This window comes from Ostrea edulis, chromosome 5 (assembly GCF_947568905.1).
Source record: "Ostrea edulis chromosome 5, xbOstEdul1.1, whole genome shotgun sequence".
In the NCBI taxonomy this organism is placed as follows: domain Eukaryota; kingdom Metazoa; phylum Mollusca; class Bivalvia; order Ostreida; family Ostreidae; genus Ostrea; species Ostrea edulis.
In genome coordinates, this window is record NC_079168.1 from 37268737 (window position 1) to 37294969 (window position 26233).

Genomic DNA, 26233 nt, shown 5'->3' on the forward strand with positions numbered 1-26233 from the left:
ACAAATAATAGACTCTCTAAAATGAGCTTCTGTAATGATGTATAACCTAGATTTTTATGTGAAATCTTTTAAATACATTAGACAATAGACTTTGATCATTAAAAGTGAAAAACAAAATTTTGGGGGAAATCATGAATCAGTCCCCTTTAAAAAACTTTCAAAAGATTGAATCACACGCGAAAAATATATTTTAACAAAAATATTACACTAGAGATATCAATTCGAGATAATTAAGATGCTTTGTACATGTATATTGGCACCTGGTGTACATTTAGCAACAAGTACTTTTGTTCGGTGTGATGTACGGTGTGATGTACAGGCCTATGCGTTGGTTGTACATGTGTTTTACGCATATCTTATTGCATGTTTTTTGTGTTTTTGTTGTCGAAAATATTGGTAAAAATCAATAATGCAGAATTGCAGCTACATTAAGAACATTATGATTCTGATTTTCAAAAAAACAACAACCGAGGAATAGTTCGTATTTACATAGGTCTACATTGCTTGCGAAAAACCCCACACAAGGGACACATATAAATGTAAACAGTGACCAAAATATTTTGTTCAGTTATACTATTTTTAAGTCATTACACTTAATTCTTAGACAAATTCCTTAACTGGCAATTGATTGCAATAAAAAAAAATTGTAAATTTTCTCTATTTATTCCTTATATAATATCGTCAACTGAGGACCGCAATATGCTGCGAGCCCTCTGTAATCAGGGGGAAATAACTCGCATAGCATTATGAAAAATGTAGGCCATCGTTAGGCGGTTCTTAGCACACTGATTTTGACTACGGATAACTCCACTTACATGATCGGGATATGGGGCTCACGGTGGTGTGACCGGTCGACAGGGGATGCATACTCCTCCTAGGCACCTGATTCCACCTTTGGTGTGTGCAGGGGTCTGTGTTTGCCCAACTCTCTATTTTGTATTCCTTGTAAATAGGAGTTATAAGATTGATCACTGTTCGTTATCTTCACATTTCGTTCAACTGATGAGGATGCATTCGTATCAATTGTGACAGAAAAGAAACATAATAAAGTAAAATAGAGTAATTAAACTTTAATCCTTTCTCACAAGACTGACGATTCATCATCAAGATAATGGATTAAAAATATAAGAGGAATATTAAAATTTCGCATTAGACATATCAAAACAAAAGTACGAACCATCTATCCTTCTGTGTTTTGTAAACCAGGAGTAATAAAAGAACTAGATAGATTACATGAGTTTTGGTTTCAGCTGACAAATCTTGTAATAACATTGTCTTTGTTTGTAAAGCTCATTATTACAACTGTATTTCAAACGAACTTGGCATTCATTCCACTTTTAGTAATCGTACTTATACTCCAACTGCCCTTTCAAAAGATGAAATTCTTCAAAACCATGCTTTATATAGTTTTAGACACCTTTAACATCCCAGTCAATGGGTCAGATGAATATGAGTTACCGTACCTATACTGGATTCCTAAACTTCATCAAAACCCTTACAAAACTACATTGCTGGATCCAGCAAATGTTCTACCAAGCAACTATCTTTGTTCCTCACGAAAATATTACAACTGTGAAGTGAAAACTTCAAACGTACTCTGCGACTACATATGCCAGAAGTGGTGTAAATCAAATGTGGATTCTAAAAAAATTCTAAAGAACTTTTAGTAAATTTGAAATCGCTAAACTTTTCTCAAATCAACAACATCAAAACGTATTATATTTCAACACTTTACACGACTATTCCTCACAATAAATTAAAGACTAGACTTTTTTACATCATAGACAGTTGCTTCTTCAACAAAAATGGAAATATTCATATCTCCTGATCAGTCGTCCACGAAATTACTTTGTTAAACACCACTCTGATTCCACGCACAAGTACACTGAAGTTCAGATAGAAAATAAGCTGGAATTCCTCATTGACAATATCTTCGTTGTCTTTGGTGATCAAGTGTTCCAAAAGTATGTTGGAATTCCCATGGGCACAAATTGTGCTCCTTCGTTAGCTGACCTGTTTTTATATTCTTATGAAGCAGAATTAATTTAAAAACTTCTACGTGAGAAGAAAAATCTCTTGTCGTGGCATTCAATTCGACATTTAGATATATTGACGACGTTTTGAGATCTATTAACAATAATCATGTTCGTTCATATGTCGATTCGATATATCCCTGTAAACTCGAAATAAAAAAAACACCACAGAATCGTCCACTTCTGCTTCATACTTAGATATTTGTATTGGAAATTGTTATAAACGGCAAACTAACAACTCGACTTTATGACAAACAGGCTGATTTCAGCTTCCCATATTCATGTAGCAACATTCCATGATCACCTGCAAATGGTGTTTATATATTTCAACTGATTCGATACGCAAGAGCTTGTTCTGCGTAATGTCAGTTTTTAAATCGAGGCAAGCTACTGACAAACAAGTTGATGGTGCAGGAGTTTCAACGATCTCGTTTAAAGTCAGCATTTTAAAAATTATATGGTCGTTATAACAATCTAGTTTGCCAATACAACCTATTATTGGGTCAAATGCTGTGTGACTTATTTCATACCGATTGTTATGCCGTTCTTGGCACATTGATTTTGACTACTGATAACTCCGTTTACCTGATCAAGATAGAGGACTCACGGCGGATGTGACTGGTGGACAGGAGATACTTGTTCCTCCTAGGTACCTGACCCCACCTCTGGTATATACAGGAGATCGTGTTTGCCCAACTCTCTATTTTGTATTGCTTGTAGGCATTTTGAGATTGATCACTGTTCGTTATCTTCAAGTCTGCTTACAGCCTCCGGTCTCGTGGGGATCCGGGTTAAAATAGGTCCGTAGTACCCCTTGTTTGTCGTAAGAGGCGACTAAATGAGGCGGCGCTTCGGATGAGACTGCAAAAACCGGGGCCCCGTGTCATAGCAGGTGTGGCACGATAAAAAAAACTCCCTGCTCATAGGCCGTAAGCGCCGATCACAGGCCTAACTTTTGCAACCCTTCACCGGCAATGGTAACGTCTCCATGAGTGAAAAAAATTTGGGCGGGACGTTAAACAGTATACAATCAAACAATGTTATAATCCTTAAAGCTTTCATGGATAAAGAAACAACACAAATGGGGAAATTGCAGTTGAAGAAAAGTTCACAGATATCATATGTAAGTTTTCCCCATCGTATTTAGAATCGGTAAAAAAAAATCTTTGTTTTTTTTTTATTCTTTGTGAAGAAAAGTTGAATTCTTCATGCATGTATACACTTGAAAGCATGTTTTAAAAGAGCGAATCAAGAAAACTGTTTAGCCACGCACACGATTTATTAAGAAATGTAAAGACATGCATCTATCTTTGCCATCAGTTTGTTCTAGGAAATAACATCTGAAAAAGAATGGACTTTGATAAATTGTTAATCTAAACCTTTTTGCAGTATGAATTATAGCTGGATTGTTTGAAAACATTAATAGGCATAATCATGAACCCAGGGGTTGAACCAGCATGACTCTACAATGCACGAAATCGCTTCCGTGTTACTTAAACAAATTACAGTCGTGTTCATTTCTCAGGGTTTCCCCCCATATTTTTATGTAAAACCTTTTCTCCCCATTCTTCCCCCCATGATGATGTCAGTGCCTGCATTTCAGCAAATTTTGATACACCCTATATGAGAATGGGTCCAAGAAGGTTTAGTCTCTTCAGAATGAGATTTCTGTGGAACAATGTTTTTTGAAATCCCTATATACATATATCAAACTTTAAATCCTCGTTGTGGCTATACCAAAGCCCCGGGGACCATGGTTTGGACAGACACAAATGTACAGTACATCGAATTCTTTCTCTTTGAGAATCTGTATTGGAATACCTAACAAGGATAATGGTATCTCGTTATCTATCCTACATCTGGTCTTTTAAAAAGTCCGTGTTTGTCCCGTTCTTGATTTTGTAAAATTTATAGGACATATAAGATTGATCATTGTTCCGTTATCCTCTTTGTTTTCTTCTTATAAAAATACACGATGTGAAGATATTTTCACATTGATTCAACAACGTGTAGGCTTTGTTCTGGACAAGAGAACTTCATTAAAACAATTGTTGTTTGACGTGTTTCATACCGAATGTTAGACCGTTCTTAGCACACTGATTTTGATTACGGATAACTCCGTTTACCTGATCACTACATAGGGCTCACGACGGGTGTGACCGGTCGAAAGAATTTTGAGAAAAAACAGCTTACATTACAGACAAACGTAAGATAAGTGACAGACAAATGTAATCACATGACAGACAAATGTAATCACATGACAGACAAATGTAATCAGAACATTCGGCTAACAAGCATCAAACCTTGCTCTTTAAACACAGCTTCCAATGATAAACTGTCTCCGGAGACGAGGAATGCTTTCTACGAACTCTTGTATTTTTACAGTGCCATCAGCTGCAGAATAATATAAGAATAGAATTAATTTTCATATGATCTACCAAGGTTCGTGTTTTTTCTTGGCATTTGTGTAATTGCTCTACTGTGTATATTACTTTTATACCCTCACTTCCTGAAGAAAAATTCATGATATAGTTACTCTGTATATTACTTTTGTACCTTTACGTTCTAAAGAAATATTCATAATATCATGTTGTAATCTCTGTCCGTCTGTCTGTCTTTTTTAGAACTACTCTTACATATTAAAGGGTGGCAAAATATAGCTTTTGCATATGATATGATATAACTTGTAGATGTGTTATACGGATTTAGAATTTCGGTTTAGGTTAATGGGTCCGAATGGAAGTAAAAATAAACAGTTGAATCTTATGAATCATCCTTTTAATGTGTGGAATTTAGTAATTTCGCATTAACCCGTGAAATAAAGTTTGGGGATGCAGCAATGACTTATTTTTCTGATGATTGACTAGGATTATGTTTTGAAGACAGATACATGTACCTATGTTTAACGATGGAACTTTAAAGGATTATAACTGTTATGATCCATAGCACTGGGCCTGACTCAGATGCTGCAGTGAATTTACGTTTCCCGGTAGAGTGACCAAGTTTAGCAAGTAGCATGTTCAATTTATAGTAGCTATATATTCCACTGTGATGAAACTCACATTGATATACTAAGGATACATCTATTCAGAATTTTTTCCTTTAAATGTTGCCATTGACGTTAATCTATATTTTCCGGATAAATGACCGAGCCATATTCTGGAGGGCCGCTTTAATTCGAAGTAACTATTAATTCTACATTCATTTGGATGATGTCTATAGGGATATTGATTCTGAATACAGAATCTTTTTTGAGAATTAGTACGTATATCGAGGAATTTTGGCATGAGGAATATTTAGCGAATAATTTTCAGAAAAGTAGTTACATTTATTGGCCTTTATCTTTAGCGGATTTTCAATTCATGCAATATTGTATTTCATATGAATGGACATTTTGGCGCCTTAATTTTGGCGAATTTTCGTAATCCGTCTTGATCCTTCAAAAAAGTCAAATTTAAATGTTACTAATCTGCCAAAAATACCCAATATATACTATGTCTTTCCATGAGATTGATCACTATTCGTTATCTCACAGAATATAAAAGTTATCCAATAGGAAGAATATTCAGAAAAACAATTCCAATTTTCATAATTGTTGAAAATGAAATGAAATATTTTCAACTTACAATCAACATCCATGATACTAAAGACGTCGTAAGACTTGGACATTTCGTAATTTTGATAAGCAGCAGTTGCTAGGTTGAATTCGTCACGCGGAACCAGTCCATCTCTATCCAAATCATAAAAATTGAAATCACACGGTAGTTGTGGGGCTGGTTTATGAGCAGGATCTAACTGGCGATAAACATGAGAAACAAAAGTGCTATAAAACAAGACATCAGACAAACGGAAAACTAGTTGTTTTTCTTTACAAAGCGAACTTGTCTTATCTCTGTTCTCCATATTTTGATACGCAATAGTAAAACAAAAGAACTCCCTTGAATAAAGAATAATTAATCATACTATTGTATTGCACTGACCTCGGGAAATATACAGAATGATACTTACAGGCATGCGATCTATGGAGTGGCGGCCGCGACATCCACCCCAAACTGAAACACACCATTTTGGTGCCTTCGCGGAAGCAAAAGCAAATATACCAGCAAAAATGCAACAGAGGAAAACCTTCATCTTTCGAAATCTACAAATATACATTAGAAGATAATTCCCATCTTACGAACATACAACAAAAGAATTCTATATCTTTCGAACCCTACATTAAAGGAGAGAGTGTTCACCCTCCAACACCTGAAAAATATAACGAAGGATAACAGCCTCTTAATCCTACAACAGCCAAACAAAGGAGAATCTTCATCACCCGAATTCATATTTAAAAATACAACTTAGGAAAATCTTCATTATCTTATTAAGTCATCCTTATACAAGGCTCATGCGCATATACTCAAACGAAAGGTAAATTTAAGAAAAATACAGGCTTACGCTAAGCACTGGATGTGGATGATATGCTCGTCACAAATTGTTCACTCATTTATATGATTTCTTTTTCAGACTGCATGATGATGATTAGACCACGTGTGTGCAGACCCTCAATCATTATTCATTCACAAGTACCACATCCCAAGTATGATCGAACCTAAAACGTGTGAATGAATCAAACAATTCACTTCCTATTTCCGTCCATTGGAGATATAATTTGTCATGAAAACAGATGTTTTAAGTGATTTTCATATTACACTAAACTATATAAAACAAAAAGATTCGATGGCTGAATTTTCACCAATTTATCCATAAAGATTTTGCCGGCCACAATGAAAGAGCAGTTGTTTATTTTCATAACATTGTCTCTGATTGCTGTGTCTCATCAATGGTGTTGGTCATTCTGGGGACCATGTCATGAGAGAAAAGTGAGTTTTTAAAAACACTAGATAAATTTTATATAAATTCAAAATTTGAAAAGGTAAATGTATTGCAATAATATTTATTATATTCTTCAAGATTTGTTTTTACAAACTATCACATTTCAGTGCATATAAATGCATTGTTTGTCATTTCCTAATTTGTTTGCTGAATTTCAATTAAGTACGGCAAGAAAGATCCTAGCAGTCTGCCATCTCCTCTACCATGCAAATACTCTACATTTGACCAGAATTCCGATGGCGTTGTCACGTTGGAAGAATTTAATACCGTGACACAGGGCTTTCCAGCCTACAAAATCAGAACCGAGAGTGGTCCACACGGTAAATGATATTGAAATTCAAACCTTACTACCATTCACTGTGCCGAATAATTCTGCATATACGTATATATCTTTTACAGGGCGTCCAATCATAACCGAGGAAGAGTTCGGAAATAACAAAGAACGCCTAGAGCAAATGAATATTGTTTCAAACTGTTCATGAACATTCAATAAATGAAATCTACTTTCATTAGTTTTCTTATAATTAGACTACTAGTGTCATATAATCCATGTGTGACCGTTCAACACTCAACAGGGGATGCTTACTCATCCTAAGCACCTGATCCCACCTCTGGTATGTCCAGGGGTCCGTGTTTGTCTGATCCCACCTCTGGTATGTCTAGGGGTCCGTGTTTGTCTGATCCCACCTCTGGTATGTACAGGGGGTCCGTGTTTGTCTGATCTCACCTCTGGTATGTCCAGGGGTCCGTGTTTGTCTGATCCTACCTCTGGTATGTCCAGGGGTCCGTGTTTGTCTGATCCCACCTCTGGTATGTCCAGGGGTCTGTGTTTGTCTGATCTCACCTCTGGTATGTCCAGGGGTCCGTGTTTGTCTGATCTCACCTCTGGTATGTCCAGGGGTCCGTGTTTGCTCCTTTCTTAACTTTGTATTTTTATATAGGGTTTATGAATCCGATCACTGTTCGTTATCTTCACTTACTCATGGTTGAATTAATCACAGTACATGCACTTGAACTATGAAATCTCGCCAAAAGGAACGTATTTCTCTTTTGTTTATTTCATTTTAGAAAATCAAGATTCGATACCTGTAAACGAACAACTACAACACGCAATGGTATACGGCTTATTTGGTCACAATTCGGAATATTGATATGCATAGCATAACCAAAAACATGAGCAAATAGAGCAATTAACACCCTTTTGGTACAATGTAATCATTAAATTGTGTCTACTTTAGTGCTGACATTATATTTAAATTTGTTTTAATTTCCACATTATTACATGTATATTCGTTTTTGTTTTGGGGTTTTTTTTTAAATAACTTTTTTTGGTTCTTTTTTCTATTTTGCTGACATCTATTACAAAATAACAGTCGCGATGATGATTACGTATTCAAGGAGACAAAAAAGATGTTCGGCTCGGACTTTGATGAATTTCATAATCTTAAAGATTATAATATTTCGGCAAATTATAACATGTCAACTTGGTAATCGTTTTTATTTAATCAGACACACAAACCAAAAACATCAGCTAAGGAATGATTGACAGCAAAAACATCACATGTGACACTTATTACAATTGTCAACAACTGACAAATGATTGTGACCACAGAATTCCCGTGAATTCTTTCTAATCTACTTTAAAAATTAATCCATTTTAGTTACATGTACGAATAATAATAAAAATAATTTGGTGCTAGAAAATGAAACGCATTACTGTCGGTTAAGGAATCAAATGGGGCTAGTTTTGTTAACTATATAGGATCCATTAAGTTTATAGAGACTACATACAAAAACTGTTTTATTATCTTATATAATGTTCAGTCAAACGAAAGAGCTACTTGTAAAGTTACTTGATCTAAAGTTTCCTTGTTAAAATACATTTTTAAAAATCCTAGGTTTTAAAGGAAAATTCTTTGTTGTCCTATGTCAATCAAGCGTCTTTTCAAAATGTTTCTTACAATATATCAGATTATGTATCTACATTGTATCGGTGTCTGTGTGTGTATATACCAGTGTGCCAAAAACGGTCTAACGATCGGTTTGAAACACGTCAGACAGCATTTGACCCAATGATGTGTTGTACTAGAAAATTAGATCGTTATAACGACCATAGAATTTGCAAAATGAAAGGTGAAGATAAGGAACAGGGATCAATCTCATAACTCCTATAAGCAATACAAAATAGATAGTTGGGCAAACACAGACCCCTGGACAAACCAGAGGTGGGATCACGTGTTAAGGAGGAGTAAGCATCCCTGTGGACCCGTCACATCCGCCGTGAGCCCTATATCCTGATCAGGTAAACGGAGTTATCCGTAGTCAAGATCAGTGTGCCAAGAACGCTAACTTTAAACGAGACTGTTGAAACCCCTGCACCATCAACTTGTTTGTCAGTAGCCTGCTTCGATTTAAAAACTGACCATACACAAAACAAGCTCTTGTGTATCTAATCAGTTGAGATATATAAACACCTGGGGTTTACAGTGATGTTACAGGGATTTACAGAATCGTTTAAAGTCAACATTTTGCAAATTCTATGGTCGTTATAACGATCTGATTTGCCGATACAACCTGCCATAGGGACGAATGCTGTCTGACGTGTCTCATACCTATTCTCAGGCCGTTCTTTATACACTCATTTTGATTACGGATTAATCCGTTTATCTTATCAAGATACAGGGCTCATGGCGGGTGTGATCGGTCGACAGGAAATGCTTATACCTTCAAGGCACCTGATCCCATATCTGGTATGCCCGTGTTTCCCAACTCTTAATTTTGTATTCCTTATAGGAGTTATGAGTTTGATCACTATTCGTTATTTTCACCTTTTCAAAGACTGATGCTGTTAGCATCTGAGTATATGAAGAAAATGCAATAAATCGTTCCATTCTGAAGAGAAAGACGTTGTATGGTTTAATGAAATTCTTCAATGATATAGGCCTAATGTAAAATCCTTAACATCCGCTGGTAACAAATTTTCGTTAATGATTTTTTTTCATCTGTACACGCCGTTCGAATATATTCTCAAAATAAACTATACTGAAGATATGGCAAACACGTGTCACTCTGATAAAACCATGAAAAATTGAAACCCTCGAAAAATAATGATTACACTGGAAATGATAACAATTTCAAGAATCCTCGGCAATTTTTTTGCTCTAAGAGGAAAGGGGAAATTAATAAACGTTATCTTAAGAACGAAAAAAAAACATTTCCACATTGATATTACAGACATTAAACTTGGTTGTTTGAAGGAATGGGTAAAGATTTGATCACCGGTAGATGTGCTATTTTAACCGAAGGTATAAAAAACTTAGAAACTTAGACAAACAATTCTTATCAATAAAAATGATGCTATTTAAAGAATCTGTAGTTTTTAATGAAATAAAAATTACGTGTACTTGTATAACATATCAAATGATCAAACGATTTACCGGTAGCAGCCATAAATGATCATTATCTAGGGAAATATTTCAACTTTCGAAGGCTTTTTTCCCCCACACGACTACTCCAAAACGTCCCCTTGCTCGGTACTCTCTAGGATGAAATGTCTAACCATAGATAACAGAATTGCTTGTAATCTTATCAATATTTTTCACTACTATTTTTCACTACGTTTTCTATTTCACACCCAATGATAAATTGCACTTTGTAACATTTCATGGTTATTCAGATTTTTTTCATTTGTAAAGCATGCTCCATGTCATTCCCAGTTGTTGCCACGATTTGATAAAGAACATGCTGTGTTGATAAAACAACTAATTTATATTGAATAAAACACTTGAAGCAACAGAATAAAAAATAAAACACGTCTAATTTATTTTAGATAATACACTTGTTGCAATAATTTAAATACAGTTGTCTTTAATCCAGACTATATTCATAAGGATACTTGTGGCGAGCTAGGTATGACTTGCTTTCTTCTTTTTATTTCTATGTGTATTTAATTTAGTGATAGCTTTCAGCTCAGAGCTTCTTCTACATGAAAGTATATCAAGCACCTTGTTGTTTAACGTCTTTGGTTTCGTTTAGAACTCCGAACTATGACTATGATCGTCTGTCGGTGATGGAAATTACAACCCCCCCCCCCCCCCCCCCGAAAAGCTGGATCAGATATTATGAAATTTACAGAAATGAGAAATCCATTACTCCTTAATAAAACAACAAAGTTACAATTAATAAAATTTATCATATAATGGAGAATCATAGTAATAGTGTTTACTATACCAATGATAGTGCCGTGGTCACAAGAACTACACAGGATTTGTCATTTAAACCCTTCAATGCGCCGAACAATTTCTTTATTTTCTTTGCAATGGTCTTCATGTATGGTGTATTTAGATACGTTCAAATGTATTGCTCATTGTTTACTTGATTCTACAAGCAATTATATCGCTTGGATTCGAATTTATCATTAAATAGTAAAAGTATAAAACTCTAAAAATGAACTCTAAATATAAGGTACCAAGCTCTGCAATAAAAAGTAAAAAAAAATACAAAGTGATATACAATTAAGTCTGTATTATGATATATTAATATATACTCATTCTACAGTACTACTAAAGTTCATCCCGAAATTCCGTATGCTTCCCAAGTATCTACAATGGAAGTAATAATGCTGTTCATATCTTAACTCTGACTCTTAATTCTGATGATAAAGGTCAAAGCTACAAATATTTCATACCCATTAGGCCTATATATCATTACAACTCTAGCAATAAAATTAATTGCATGTTTCAAGATTTCAAAAAAGGAATATGTTCTAAAACATATTTATTTCAACCGAAGATATTTAGTTTCTTTTCCTATGATCAACATATTGCAGTCCTTTGACTAAAGTTCATTTCTCAACAGCAAGATGTCTCGGGAAAAGTCATTGTCATCGGTGTTTCATCTGCATTTCACTTTCACAAACTTGAATTCCATTCTTTCCTTTTAGGTAAATATGAAAACAGGTCTGCTTTTAGTTCTTCTACTTGTTTTGTGCATTGGAGGGAGTTATGCTCGCTGTCGTATTCGTCTTTGGGGAACTTGTATTCTTGAACGGGTAAGATACATCTTTCATCCTATCCAGCCACGTGTACATGTATATATCAATCTATTGTTGATACAGCAGATATTCAAAAAGGTAAAGTTTGGTTTTTCAATATTGTCCATTGTGTTGTTAGAATCACTTAAATTGATACCCATTATACGCACTGTACTTATGAATACATTACATTTTTATGACTCTTAATATCATATACTGGGTTAATAATCATTACACGAGTTTCTTGTTGTGTTTGATACCAGTAAATCTACGATTCATATAATAAGTTCTTAGTTTCGTAAGCGAGAATTCCAGCGTCCTAGGTATTCTCACTGCATCGAATCATGCAAGGGATGCTTACTCCTCTGAGGCACCTGATCCTAACTCTGCTGTGTCCAGGGGTCCGTATTTACCATACTCTTAATTTTGTATTCACCATACTCTTAATTTTGTATTCTTTATAGGAATGATAAGATTGGTCACTGTTATTTTCACTTACCTTTATCTTCACTTTTTCCATTAAAATCTTAAGATTTATTGGCGGCGTTTTAATTTGTTGTGGTGGTTTTTATGCTGTTTGTTTCTTTTTGTTTTGTGGGGGGGGGGGGGGGTCACAACACATCTAAAATGTGAAGAAGTGAAGATAACGAACAATGATCAATCTCATAAATCCTATGAAAATACAAAAATGAGAGTAGGGCAAACACGGACCCCTGGATGTACCAGAAGTAGGATCAGATGTCTAGGAGGAGTAAACATCCCCTGTTGACCGATCACACCAACCGTGAGCCCTATATCTTGATTAGGTAAACATAGTAATCCGCAGTCAAAATCAGTATGAAGGCAGAATTCGACCTCATGACAGATTTGTATTTGCAACTTAGATTATTATGATGACCACAGAATTTCAAAATGCTGACTTTAACAAGACTGCTGATACTCCTGTAACATCAACTTACGTGTCAGTAGTCTGTCTCGATTTAGAAAATTATTATATATGGAACGTGCTTTCGCGTGTCGAATCAGTTGAGAGACAAACAACATCTGCAGGTGATAATAGAATGCTGTTACAGCTGTACACAAATATGGGAAGTTGACTATGATGACGCTGAGATCATCCCGTTTATCATAAAGTTGTGTCATTAGTTTGTCGATAACACATGACATCTATGTTCAATAAAATATCCAAATATGAAGCAGAAATGGAAGATTATGTGGTGTCTTTTATTTCGAGTTCACTGAGATATATCAAATCGATATATTCATGATAATGAGTATTGTAGATAAAACGTCGTAGATATATCTAAATCACAGCAAGATATATTTTCTTCTCAAGTAGAAGCTTTTGAATACCTTCTGTCTCATGAGAAAACAAAAACAGGTCGGCTAATAATGGAACACAAATTTTGACCTGATCACCACAGACTACATAGAAATGGTCAATGAAGTTTTTAATATCAGCCTTCGAGTACTTGTGCATAGTATCAGATTGGTGTTTAAAAAGGTGATTTTTGGATGACTGAGCACAAAATATGAATATTTCATTTTTCATTTTTTATTGACGAAACAGCTGTCCATGATGTCAAAATACCTGGTCTTTAATTCAGAGTGCGGGGTGTTGGAAAATCTTATGTTTGATGTTGATTTAGAAAAAGTGTTGTGATCTCAAATTACTAAAAGTTCTTTGGAACTTTTGATTGATTATATATTGTTTAACATCCATCTCAAAAAATTTCCACTCATATGGAGACATCAACGCTGCCGGTGAAGGGCTGCAAAATTTAGGCCTATGCTCGGCGCTTACGGCCTTTGAGGAGGGAGGGATTTTTATCTTGCCAAACCTACTGTAACGCGGTGCCTTGGTTTTTTGTGATCTCATCCGAAGGACCGCCCCATTTAGTCGCCTCTAATGACAAGCAAGGGGTACTGAGGACCTATTCTAAACCGGATCCCCACAGACTTGGAACTTTTGAGAATTCACATTTGATTTACACCACTTCTTGTATATGTTGTGGCACAATATGTCTTAAGTTTCTCCTTCACAGCAGTTAATATTTTCATGAGAAGTAAAGATAGGGCCTTGGTAGAACATTTACTGGATCCTGAAATACATCTACGTTTAGTAAGGTTTTTGTGTAGTTTCGGAATCCAGTATATGTATAGTAACTCGTACATGTATTCATTCGTTCCATATCAAATGTGTTTTTTAAAATCTAAAACACGATTTTGAAGTATTTCTTATTTGGAAAGGGAACGTGGAGTATAAGTAGGACAACCAAATATGGAATCAAGGTCACGTTCGTTTAAAATATAATTGTAATAGAGAGCCTTACTATGTTAATCAGTTATCAACAAAGTTTATTGATAACCAATTTCTCCCTAGATCTCATGAATATCATGTTACAGAGAAGTGGTAAGGCTGGACAGAAAATTAACTTACCTTGCAAGTTTAAGCTTCTTGACCAAAACATTGATGGGGAGATTTCTGTAGAAGAAGTTTTGACAGCCTTCTCGGGCCCTGACAGTCCCATGTACACCAAAGCTTTGACGGATATAATGCATGCAATAGATCGTAACGGTAAGTAAATTTACTTTCCAGTTTGTACACAGTACATCAAATAATTCATATAATATTCAAATTATCAATTAGCTGTAGTTTAGCCATTGTGTTCGAAAACATGCGAAAGTCTGGTAGACTACATCATCATTATGGATACTAAACCCGTCTTTAAAGTTGATTTGTAAGATGAAAAGGTGAAGATAACGAACAGTGATCAATCTCTTTAACTCCTATAAGGAATACAAAATTAAGAGTTGGGCAAACACGGATCCCTGGATATATCAAAATATGGGATCAGGTGCTTGGAAGGAGTATGTATCCCCTGTCGACCGGTCACACCCGCCGTAAGCCGTAAATGTTGATCAGGTAAACGGAATTATCCTTAGACAAAGTCAGTGTGCCAAGAACGGCCTAACAATTGGTATGAAGCACGTCAGACAGCATTTGACTCAGTGACAGGTTGTATTGGTAAACTAGATCAATACTGACTTTAAACGAGACTGTTGAAACCCCTGTAACATCAGCTTGTTTGTGGGTAGCCTGCCTCGATTTAAAAACTTATCATACGCAGAACAAAATCATTTGTGTCGAATCCATTGAGAAACATATACATATGATATTGGAATATTGCAACATAAATATGGAAGTTGACGATGGAGAAGCTGAATTCATCCTGTTTGTCATGAAGTTTAATTCTTACAGTGTAGTTTGCCGTTAACATCAATGTTCAATAAGATATCCAAGTATGAAGCAGATGTGGAAGACTCTTTGGTGTATTTTATTTCAAGTTCACAGGAATATATCGAATCGACATATGAATTAAAATGATTATTGTTAATAGATAAAACGCCGTTGATATATCTAAATGTGAAGTTGATATAAGAATTAAAAAACTATATGTTGCATGAATTTATAATTGCAGGGGATGGACGCGTCGATATGGATGAATTCACCCAGAGCAAACTCTATCTTCAACAGACCCGGCTTTTCAAGAGTTGTGTTTGAGGAAATAAAAAAATTGAAATGATAAGGCTAAATGGTCAAATATCTATGAGTATTTGAATTTGATTCATTCACATTTTTAGTTAGTTTTGTTTTAAAATACGTAGACTTCGGATATAATGACCGGAACCCGCAAGGTTAAGTCTACGTTTAATTTGATGTGCAGGATGTATGCATTGATTAAAACTTTGTTTGCATGAATTTTCAAGCTCGAAAATTCGCGTATTTCAGTCCTAACACTGTTCTGTTTCAGATCTTGAAACAGTTAGGAAAGGTTATTGTTAATTCATACAGTATTTCTATCTTATGACTTCTGTCTTGTTGGAACATGATGGCAGGGACCATATCCCAATGCCACGAAAAACGTTGTTATGGATTTTGGTAGCTCGGATCATTCCTTGATGCTTCATCATAATAACAAAATGTATAATGCTTCAAAACAATTTTATACAGTATTGGTTTTTACCAACACTCGCCATTCTGCAAATATGATTGTGCCAAAATTTGATAATGAAGTATAAAAAATTACAGTCTTGAAATAATTATGCCTGAATTATGACTGTATATCATATGAAATATAAAATTCTAGGATTTCGGTTAAGCATGAATATGAAGGTTGCGTATCAAGTATGAATTCAAACAAAGAAAAACAGAAAGATGTCGATCGACGAAATAATAACAAATATGCAGTAAGTCTTTATTACAATGAGCTCGTTTTTATACTTGTAGATATATGAACACTAATAACTTCTTTAGGAATGTTTAGGATATTTATTTGTACAAGAAATAGCTATTTTATAAAACAGTATGATCACACATTTCCAAACTTTTCATTTGTCTGTGTCTTTACAATCTGACAATCTGCACGATTCAAAAGTATTTCTTGCAGAGATTCTTTTCACACATATACCCTATTGGGCATGCGTTACAACTGACACCTCCAGTGTACGGTCTGCTGTACAAATCACTGCTGCAAAATGAAGGGAAAATACAAACACTAAGAACAAAAATGTTAGAACGAGAATGCATGTTAAGATTGAGAGCAAAAAGCTCTCTCTCTCTCTCTCTCTCTCTCTCTCTCTCTCTCTCTCTCTCACCTTGGTCCGTAATCGCAGACTATAAATGTTTTCGTCCCACATTCAGCTTTTCCACAACCGATATATTCTGAATCAGCCCATGTGACCTTCAAATAATTTAAAGCTGAATGAAATCTTTAAAATAATCGAAGAATGTCGAATATTAATGGTATGGGGAGTTAACGCGTTTTCGATACTAGCATTCTGTTTATTTTAGTCTTAATGTATTTTATTGCATATACTCGAATAATATACAAACGGGTTCGAACACAAGTTCTAACAACTTACAATAATTTTTATTTCATATTTTACAATTATAGCATTATGATGTAGTCATTACAAGTTATTATCCACCTGATTATAGTATATTGACTGAGGACGAAGTATAAGAGTTTTATCAGAGTTAACTAAGGACGCCAATATTAGAATATCATGTTATTTAAAGCCTGTGTTTAGTTCATTGTTGTCACGTGATTCTGTCATAAAACTCTTATAAAATAGAGACTGCCTAAAATGATGTTTATAAAGCGTTTTTAACACCAAACATAGATCGTTCAATTATAAACTCCGCCTATCAAACATGATAACATAATACTTTTTCCTATTCATTTATTTAGTTATTTGCTGACTGAGATTGACTTTGCTAGGAGCATTATTGTAAATTAGCACATGTATGATGATCACTAACAGAATATTTAAGGATTTGTTAAGTATGTGAGTTGATTAACTACAATGGAAAACGGAAAAGTTGGTATATCGGCGATATAATCACCTCGCATACCCAACAAACTAAACAGCGGTTCTTTTCATTTATATTAAAAATGAAAATGTGGAATCGACAGATCAAAACTCCTGCCGAACACACATGGTATTTCATGTTAATTTCCACTGACGCCATTCATTTGCAAAAACATATTGGAGCTTCAAAGGGTTGTCACAGAGAAACCTGTTGGAAATGTAAATATTAATCTATCTATTTGTATCATTATTGGGAATATTACCTTACACATTTTTTCTAACTATCGGATATATTTATTTCGTAAACATTTTGTTCATAGAGATGATTTGGACGGATTACCTGTGTGTACAATTCGCAGAATTTGAACGTTTGACATTCATTACTCCGGATGTTGTAATAGTTTCCTTGTTGTTCCCAGTACTGAATGGCATCAGAAATAGTCTTCTCTTCTAGATAAAAATCTAACTTAATTATTTCAAAACATTTCCTAAGAAATCTAAGTTCATGAAATCTTTACGTAAATACATTGCCTTCATGATTCTCTTCTCTGGACTCCTCTCGTCATGTTTCTACCGTTTCCTACCAATTCATTTCCTTCACACATTTTGTTTTAATTTCTTGCAGATTGTTAAAAACTGAGAAAGTATACACACAGAACAAAAAGTCAGTTGCCTACTTCTATAGTGTACTACTATCCATCCATATAACTTTTTTCAGTCTATATTTCGCATGTCATCTGTTTCAACGCTTAAACGAGAACTGAATTTCACAATGAACCTCCCTCTTGATCTTAATATATCGCATGCCATCTTCAAAGTGACCCATCATCATTTTTAAAACCCACTGAAACACGTTGAAGGAAATTTCAAGAGGATACATACTTGCCCCATAGAAGATATTTTCGCCAACCCGGCTGAAAGTTGGTGATTGCATTGATCGGTGGTCGTTGTTGTCAAATGAACAACTATTTGCATGTCTCTGTGCGATCAATTCAAGTTCCAGCGAATATATCTGGAATTAAAGACAGTAGATCTGTAGATAGTGTTCTTGTCAATGACATCTGTCCGTCAGATCTACCAACGTAACCTTTTTACAGATAAACAAAATGGAGCACGAAGTCAATGATAGCGCCCCTCTACAGACAACCAGATGCTGAATGTAAATTCTATACATTCGACTTTATTTAAGAACCAAGATATAGGACTTATACAAAGAACTCGGACTGAATTGAAGAATTAGATAAATTCTTTTTTGACTCTTTCCATCAAACTCAAGCTAGTATTTACTGCACATGGATCGGTTGTTTGTATTGGGGTGGAGTGACGCTATTAAAACAAAAGATAGACTAATCTGTATTATATGCAGAAGTTGTCCCATCCCTTTATTCTTTTATATTCCCGTATTACAAATAAACTACATCTACATATATACTTCTATATGAAAGGTGAAGATAACGAACAGTGATCAATCTCATAACTCCTATAAGCAATACAAAATAGAGAGCTGGGCAAACACAGACCCTTGGATATACCAGAGGTGGGATCAGGTAACCACGAAGAGTAAGCAATCCCTGTCGACCGGTCACACCCGCCGTAAGCCCTACATCTTGATCAGGTAAACGGAGTTATCCGTAGTCAAAATCAGTGTGTTAAGAACGGCTTAACAATTGGTATGAAACAAGTCAGACAGCATTTGACCCAAAAATAGGTTGTATTGGCAAACTAGATTATTATAACGTCCATAGAATTTGCGAAATACCGACTTTAAGCGAAACTGTTGAAACCCCTGTAACATCAACTTGTTTGCCAGTAGCCTGTCACGATTTAAAAAATGACCATACACAGAACAAGCTCTTGTGCATCGAATCAGTTGAGATATATAAACACTATATGCAGGTGACAATGGAATATTGCTACATAAATATGGGAAGTTGACGATGGAAAAGCTGAAACCATCCCGTTTGTCATAATGTTGAATTTTTAGTTTGATGTTAATATTTATTTTCAATGAATATTTAAGTACGCAGCAGATGCGGAAGACTCTGTGGTGTCTTTTATTTCGAGTTCACGAGGATATATCGAATCGACATATGAATGAAAATGGATATCGTTAATAGCTAAAACGTCGTCGATATGTTTAAATGTTGAGTTGAAGGCCCCAACAAAAGATTTATTCTTCTCATGTAGAAGCTTTTTAATAAACTCTGCTTAATAAAGATGAAGATAACGAACAGTGATCAATCTCATTACTCCTATAAGCATACGAATATGAATGAGGAACTGTAGCATATTTTTTATTTCAACTTCAGAATACTTGTGCGTGGGATCAGGGTGGTGTTTAACAAAGTAACTTTTGGGTGACTGATCAAAAGATGCGAATATTTCCTCTTTCCATTTTTATTGAAGAAGCAACTGTCTATGATGTCAAAATGTTTAGTCTTTAATTTTTCGCGAGGAATAGTCGTGTAAAGTGTTGAAAAGTTATATGTGTTGATGTTATATAATGAAATGAACCCTTGTTCTCATTGTGGCACTTCACCTACAGCTGGTGTCCAATTGGATGTAGAACAGACAAACAAACAAACAAGTTAATTGGTTAATTGGTTCAGCTTTCTACGTGGCCTACAAATTAAGATGTGTAAAATTGGCTACTAGAATTCAGCTAAGAGTAGCTATCTACTTCTCCGAGAAATATTGTGCATGGTAAAATTGTACATACCAGTTTCTTCATGTAAGCTGCTGGTGGACTCACATTTGATCGAATGATATTGTGTTCCTAGATAGAAGAGTTTCGTAGGTTTTGTGAACAATACATAAATGTTGTTTAATTTATGAATGGAAATTTATTATTAATATTTTAGAAATCAACAGTATTCATTATTAACGATTCTCTATAATGCTTTGTCCGGAAGGTATACCAACTTTTTCCATTCTTAGAATACATATACGCGTGTAATTTCAAAACAAGAATTTCGCTTATATTATCGTCTGTGATGTACTGAAAAACAGAATAGAACCTGTACAATTCATTTGTCACTTACCTTTCAATTAATCATGAATTACGGTGTATATAATTATGCATTATATAAAATAAAGTGTGCATTATGAGATATTAAACACAAATTAGAAATCAAAGCCATTTTGCTTCAACTGAAAAAAGAATTACAATATCAATAGTACTAACAATGTCCCCTCTTTCTAAAAGCGTTTCCAGATTCAGATCAATAATATATGTATATAATTATGTATTGTTTACGGAGCTGTACTTATTTTTTTTTCTTACCTGGACGTAGTCCCTTTGGTGAATAGTATAGATTTGGGCAATGACTACTGACATAAGAATAAGAAGAAGATAGATCATCTTGGTAAGAAGAATTTCTACTGTCACAAAGTCAAATGGTAAGCATGCATGCCTACTCCAAACGAAATCGCTCTTTATATACCTTAGATGAAGTATCAGTCTAATAAAGTACAAATTCATCACACTCCAAGGTCAGACACCTAGACTGGTATTGATGTGATTTTAATACAATTAGATAAGGCTGTTAAATAATGATGCATGTCTAGTGTTTATTATCGGAAGTAAACATGGAATAATGCATGTATCATTTAAAATAAAATTACTGATATTCACAAATATTCTGTTACAAAACAAATCAACTAAAAAGTAATTGATGATGCATTTGTGAAAGATCAAAACAATTCATTATTCAATACATTAAAGTACAGATGATTAAAAATTAAATTAATCATTATATCAAAACACGCTGCAAGTTGGTAGCTTAAAAATATGTTAATAAATAAAGTTTTTTGACAATTCTTTATCAGAGAGAGGGAGAGGAAATTGTACGTTATATCTGTACCTTGATGATAGGGGACCATTAGGAAGAAGAGCGCACTGATGTGGTTGTCTGACCTACTGTCATCTGCTTTGTCCGTCATCGTGTTTTAATGTATGAACATTTTAGCATCTTCAGTTTAAATATTACTAGGTAATTTTTTTATCAAATTTGAAATGTAGTATCTATTTGGTAAAGGAAACAAATTTGTGAATTTTGTAGCCCCTCACTTTTGGGGCTAACGAACGACAACCAAAACCTCCAATTTTTTCTTTACTCTGGGATAACAAGCAGACAGTCTGTGTACTTATATCGTCTAGTCTTTAGGTAGTGTTTATTATTGTACCTCATTGGGGGAAATTCGGACAGACCAAAGAACTACATATCTACCCCCTTACATAAACCTTCGATTTACGGCGCAGTTTTTTCTGCGCGCGGTCGGAGTTTTATTTGCATCACCGTTTTAATATTTAAAAATCCTAACACATTTCCCCCACTACGGTTGTGTCCAAACATTCAATAACAGGTTTCAAATGATTTCGATTGTTGACGTCTGGCCATGTTGGTTTGCCAATCAATTCGATATATTCACTCATTTAGAAACAAACGTTTAAGATATAGGCATCACTATGTCTGCCTGTCTGTCCACCCTACTTTTACTCTAAGTCACAACTTTGTAAAAAAAAAAAAAAAAAAAAAAAAAAAAATTAATTAATTTAAAAAAACTGCTTTAGACGACCATAAATGCACATTGCTCCAAAGGTGCTTATTACCAGACAATATGAATGTTCACATGTAATATATTATGAATCAGTGGGATAAGACATTTTTTAAAACGTGGATAAATTAGTGTTTTGTGATAATGACACGCTTCCTGGAACATGAAAAAATGTATAGAGACACCATAGATCAGAGAGAAATATTTATTCGTGGTTCGAATTTCTTCCATTGTTTACATATAGGTTATAGTGCAATATCCTTGACCCAGGCGCCTATAATGCACCGAGTCGCTAAATAGTTTCGTATACTTTAATGTTCAACATCAATATTGGATTGCTCAGTGCTGTCAAATGCAAATATTGTGTATATTTTCTAAAAGGGATGTAATATATATAGGTAAAACAATGTATGGTTTCTATTGTTTAATTCGATTCCTTTTTCGAAGTGAGATAATTTATATCATTCTTCAGTTGTTTTGAATTGCAATTAAGCTGGAAGCAGAAATTATGGCAAATCACTTTATTTTCCATGACTACAAATAATTCTAAAGGAAAAAATGTAAAAGCACGCCTCCTTTCGAGTCTACAACTTCATCTATACAATATGATTTAGGCAACGATGGTAACATGAGCGCGTTACAGTGATATCTTCAACCATGATGATGGTGGTGCGGCTTGTGAGTGGTGGTTGTGGGTGCATGCGTGGTGGGTGCATGCGTGGTGTGAGCATGCGTGGTGTGAGTGGCACTTGACTTTGTACACAGCTTATGTTCACAATGATAGCCATGAGGACATTTGCTGCAAGGGGTTCCTGTAGTGTAAGGAATTTCTCCGCGGTAGTTTCCCCTGAAATTTAAAAACGCGAAGAAATTACTAATGAACATTCAACTCCTACAAAAATGCAAGTTAGACTGATTAACTTGTATGACGATATAGAAGTACTATAACATGATTTTTACCCTGGTCCATAGTCGCAGACGGTAAAATAGTTTTTGCCACAGTGGGCTTTGCCGCACCCTATATACTCAGAAGTAGACCAAATTTCCTAGAACAAAATCAATATAGATTGGTGTACATAATAGAAATGATTGCTCTCTTGAATTTTGGAATCTCTCAAACGAGTATAAAACATAATTTGTGATCTTTAAACACGCTTGCTGGTACCTGTGTATAGTGACCACAGCGGCCGGCGCAGGTGTTGTTGGTATAGGTGTAAGCCGTATTCTCCTGGTGCCAGTGGTCCACTACGTACTCTTCTGTGTGGTTACCTAGTTTTAAAATTCACACATAGTTACAAGTACACCCTCCAATGGAATTGTCTCATGTATCACACATGGAAGCGACGTTTATTCTGGAAATTCTTTATATTAATATCATTTGAAATTGATAGTTGTCCGAAAGCACAGTATGTAATTTCAGATATTGCACTCGGACATATTTTCTCTTTTGTGCATCAGTGACATAGTTCTTGACTATCTAATATAATCTATTTGCTACGCTTTAATGAGTGCTTAAAAATCAACCCAGGTTCAGAGTCCTCTCGGGCCATTTTTAGAATACATCGCAGATGACAAGTTTGTGTCAGGAAGAATGGAAAACTAAGTTCCGGAGATAAACAAAAAATGTCCGGAATAGTAGTAAACCTAAACTGAATCTAGAGATTTTTAAATTACTCAACTTTAGTAACACTGGAAAACCATTGAAGCAGATCAAGCAAACTGACTTGATATACATGTACTAGATTAAGGTGGAGTTTCGAAATGATTCAGAAGAACTATCGTTCTGTAAAACTAATTTGCTTTTAAGTAAATGTTCTAAATTAATCAATATAAATGCATAGTACGTTAGTCCGTTTTACTGGGGTAGATATGTATGAATACATTGTACAATAGTCCGTTTTACTGGGGTATATATGTATAAATACATTGTACAATAGTCCGTTTTACTGGGGTAGATATGTATAAATGCATTGTACAATAGTCCGTTTTACTGGGGTAGATATGTATAAATACATTGTACAATAGTCCGTTTTACTGGGGTAGATATGTATAAATACATTGTACAATAGTCCGTTTTACTGGGATAAATATATACGACACTTACGTGTACTCCAGTAAATGTTTTCTCCCACGTAACTGAATGTCGAGGATTGCTGAGACCTCAGTGAATTGTGATTCAAATGGCAGCCATCAGCCCATTTCTGTGCTATCTTAGCCAGTTCATCACTCCACGTCTGCACAATTCAAGGAAAAGGCTCTAAACATTTCACAATGCAAATGACAAAACACTGAGCTGACTGCATGAACCTCGGTATTGGTCAGTTTCACTAACTTGAAATCAAACACTAAGACATGCTAAGCCAACCAAGGTACACAACGTATTTACATAAATAAATATCAAAGGTTAAAACACACAAACTGCTGCATGTCCGGCTTTACTATTACTGGTGCTCAGTCTCATCGTTTAAGGTTTTCAATAGTTTACAGTAGGAAGTATTTGAAAACATTATCGGAGGGGACGGCAAGGGGAGGCTATCAATTTCAGTCACGCGGCATTTGAACCTGTAAAGACCAGTCATCAAACAATTTGCGTGTCTTGTTCGAGCGAAAGAAACACTAAACTCGGACGTGCAGTAGAAAGGCTAATTACGAACAACCGTGTCATGAACACAGCTCAGCTTGCTGTGGAAGGCGGCTTTTTATAATTGAAGATTTCGTGAGTTAAGATGAATAGCTTTCAAAAATCAAAGTTTCTGATAATTTATTATGTTCAGAATCTTGATACCAGAAAGATTGATAGTAGTGCTTACCATTTTCAACATGTTTGCTGCTGTTGGATGAACAGATGCACGAAACTTATTGTGTTCCTGTAAATGAATAGAAAGGAGACAAATTAAATATTGGGAGGAACGCTTTTCGTCTTCAAAGATTTCTCTAAATCTACGTATATCTTTCGACATTCAATTTAGTTGTATTAGTATTCTTAATTGTAAAGACGTGCATTACAGTGGGGCGTTAAATATCAAATTAAGAGGTAAGAAATTTTCATTTTTTGAATGACTTAAGAGACAATACACGTATCAACACTTCGCGAAAGTTACGTCCCTTGTCCGCCATCTCCCGGATAAAAATCGTATTTCCCTACGTTGGCCTTTGTAATTTTCCTATCTGTAGCTTTGACATCTGTTATTTTTCCATCAATTGCAGTCAACTACAATATGCCCCAGATTGGGGCAACCCATTAACTTGTATGAAAACTTGGTAATTGGCTAAAATTCAAAGTAATAACATCTTACATTTGGTAAGGTAAAGAAGGAAAACTTGGTTTTTCACCGATTGACCTTTGGCTTACCCCGCAAAGGGACGTAACTTGCGGCGAAGTGTTGATACGTGTATTCGCATATGACTACAATATTTTTGCTTCGCCTCATTCTAAAGATCCAATATTTATTTCTATAATAAGTCATCACAATAAGGTATTCACATTTTAGTTTATTACGAATATGTGAAAAGAATTCTAAATGAATCACCATTTACGTATTGAGTATCCATGGGATAAAATATCTCTTACTTCCTTTATTCAAACAAATTACAATTTTTTAATGAAATAATTTTATTTTTTATTATTATTATTATTTTTGCCCAATCAGTCTAATTTAAATTTTTCTTATTCTAGTTTTGATTTTCATTGTTTGTTTGAAGAACTCAAAACAAAATCACAAAGTCCTACCGTGACGTAATCACTCCATGATGAAGCAAAGAAACTTGCAACAAGCGAAGTACACAGAAATGATTTTAAAATCGACATCTTTACAAATTAGTGGGCAGAATTGTGTCGAGGTTAGTTTTTATACCAGATAGATAACGGAATATTAGTCTTGGACTAATAAAGGCCCCCTCGTCACCAAGGTTAGAAGATAACCGATAGTATTTACAGGTGATAAATGATTGTTTGATTCAACACAATGTCGACCATTTACCTGGAAATATGTTTAGAAGTAATTACAGTAAACTATCTGTATTTCGAAGTCCGAGACTTCGAGTTATCCAGGGGTTCGAGATATACGAACTTGTCTTCTACATGTAATTTCCTTTCTAATATGTTGTACGGTGTGACCGTTGAGACGAGCGAAGCCCATTAAATTAACATTTTGAAACACGACTTTTATCCGCCTCTTCATTTAACGCGGGAAATATAACGCGCTTGGTGTAAACAGTTACAAATTGTGACGTCATATTAGCTGCAATGTTTTTTCTTCTCTCAAACCAAGCAAAAACAAAACGTTTGAAGCTATGAGAAAGCTTGTCTGGAATTTAAAAACGTTAATTATACTTTCTAATCAATCTAATTATTTTA

General features: G+C 34.9%; 5 protein-coding genes across 6 annotated transcripts; 2 read left to right on the forward strand and 3 right to left on the reverse strand.

Annotated features, from left to right (window-relative positions):
• Window positions 1-3293: 3293 nt before the first annotated feature.
• On the reverse strand, window positions 3294-6411 carry LOC125652485 (uncharacterized). 2 transcript variants are annotated; one of them, XM_048881706.2, is made up of 5 exons: window positions 6282-6411; window positions 6042-6174; window positions 5660-5828; window positions 4337-4427; window positions 3294-3373 (listed from the first exon to the last, which is right to left on the reverse strand). In XM_048881706.2, the coding sequence occupies exons 1-4, from the start codon at window positions 6359-6361 to the stop codon at window positions 4345-4347; spliced, it is 465 nt and encodes a 154-aa protein (XP_048737663.1). In that variant the 5' UTR covers window positions 6362-6411; the 3' UTR covers window positions 3294-3373; window positions 4337-4344. The 2 variants fall into 2 exon arrangements, with proteins under 2 accessions (XP_048737663.1, XP_056021911.1); XM_056165936.1 differs by having other exon boundaries at window positions 3294-4427; window positions 6282-6376.
• A 266-nt stretch (window positions 6412-6677) lies between these two features.
• Window positions 6678-7420, forward strand: LOC125652486 (uncharacterized). Its single transcript, XM_048881707.2, has 3 exons — window positions 6678-6898; window positions 7075-7231; window positions 7311-7420. The coding sequence occupies exons 1-3, from the start codon at window positions 6803-6805 to the stop codon at window positions 7391-7393; spliced, it is 336 nt and encodes a 111-aa protein (XP_048737664.1). The 5' UTR covers window positions 6678-6802; the 3' UTR covers window positions 7394-7420.
• A 3273-nt stretch (window positions 7421-10693) lies between these two features.
• On the forward strand, window positions 10694-15533 carry LOC125652654 (uncharacterized). The gene is made up of 4 exons (XM_048881996.2): window positions 10694-10820; window positions 11854-11961; window positions 14350-14521; window positions 15426-15533. Exons 2-4 carry the CDS (start codon window positions 11860-11862, stop codon window positions 15506-15508), a joined length of 357 nt encoding a protein of 118 aa, XP_048737953.1. The 5' UTR covers window positions 10694-10820; window positions 11854-11859; the 3' UTR covers window positions 15509-15533.
• A 399-nt stretch (window positions 15534-15932) lies between these two features.
• On the reverse strand, window positions 15933-20785 carry LOC125652653 (glioma pathogenesis-related protein 1-like). The gene is made up of 6 exons (XM_048881994.2): window positions 20603-20785; window positions 20039-20095; window positions 18202-18331; window positions 17660-17769; window positions 16603-16688; window positions 15933-16475 (listed from the first exon to the last, which is right to left on the reverse strand). The coding sequence occupies exons 1-6, from the start codon at window positions 20678-20680 to the stop codon at window positions 16376-16378; spliced, it is 561 nt and encodes a 186-aa protein (XP_048737951.2). The 5' UTR covers window positions 20681-20785; the 3' UTR covers window positions 15933-16375.
• A 1742-nt stretch (window positions 20786-22527) lies between these two features.
• Window positions 22528-25684, reverse strand: LOC125652819 (peptidase inhibitor 16-like). The gene is made up of 6 exons (XM_048882237.2): window positions 25607-25684; window positions 24687-24743; window positions 23981-24110; window positions 23042-23145; window positions 22837-22922; window positions 22528-22723 (listed from the first exon to the last, which is right to left on the reverse strand). The coding sequence occupies exons 1-6, from the start codon at window positions 25682-25684 to the stop codon at window positions 22528-22530; spliced, it is 651 nt and encodes a 216-aa protein (XP_048738194.2).
• Between the last annotated feature and the right edge of the window lie 549 nt (window positions 25685-26233).

Coding starts and splice junctions, on each gene's coding strand:
- LOC125652485 (XM_048881706.2), bottom strand. CDS start 6,361: ATGAATTCGGGTGATGAAGATTCTCCTTTGTTTGGCTGTTGTAGGATT. Junction 5,829..6,041: donor ACTCCATAGATCGCATGCCT/GTAAGTATCATT, acceptor GTTTATCGCCAG/TTAGATCCTGCTCATAAACC. Junction 4,428..5,659: donor TAGTATCATGGATGTTGATT/GTAAGTTGAAAA, acceptor ATTATTCTGCAG/CTGATGGCACTGTAAAAATA.
- LOC125652486 (XM_048881707.2), top strand. CDS start 6,803: ATGAAAGAGCAGTTGTTTATTTTCATAACATTGTCTCTGATTGCTGTG. Junction 6,899..7,074: donor GACCATGTCATGAGAGAAAA/GTGAGTTTTTAA, acceptor ATTTCAATTAAG/TACGGCAAGAAAGATCCTAG. Junction 7,232..7,310: donor AACCGAGAGTGGTCCACACG/GTAAATGATATT, acceptor TATCTTTTACAG/GGCGTCCAATCATAACCGAG.
- LOC125652654 (XM_048881996.2), top strand. CDS start 11,860: ATGAAAACAGGTCTGCTTTTAGTTCTTCTACTTGTTTTGTGCATTGGA. Junction 11,962..14,349: donor GAACTTGTATTCTTGAACGG/GTAAGATACATC, acceptor ATCATGTTACAG/AGAAGTGGTAAGGCTGGACA. Junction 14,522..15,425: donor GCATGCAATAGATCGTAACG/GTAAGTAAATTT, acceptor TTATAATTGCAG/GGGATGGACGCGTCGATATG.
- LOC125652653 (XM_048881994.2), bottom strand. CDS start 20,680: ATGATCTATCTTCTTCTTATTCTTATGTCAGTAGTCATTGCCCAAATC. Junction 20,096..20,602: donor ACCAAAGGGACTACGTCCAG/GTAAGAAAAAAA, acceptor TCTTCTATCTAG/GAACACAATATCATTCGATC. Junction 16,689..17,659: donor TCTGCGAATTGTACACACAG/GTAATCCGTCCA, acceptor AATTATTTGAAG/GTCACATGGGCTGATTCAGA.
- LOC125652819 (XM_048882237.2), bottom strand. CDS start 25,684: ATGTCGATTTTAAAATCATTTCTGTGTACTTCGCTTGTTGCAAGTTTC. Junction 24,744..25,606: donor CATGGAGTGATTACGTCACG/GTAGGACTTTGT, acceptor ATTCATTTACAG/GAACACAATAAGTTTCGTGC. Junction 24,111..24,686: donor CAGCAAACATGTTGAAAATG/GTAAGCACTACT, acceptor TGAATTGTGCAG/ACGTGGAGTGATGAACTGGC.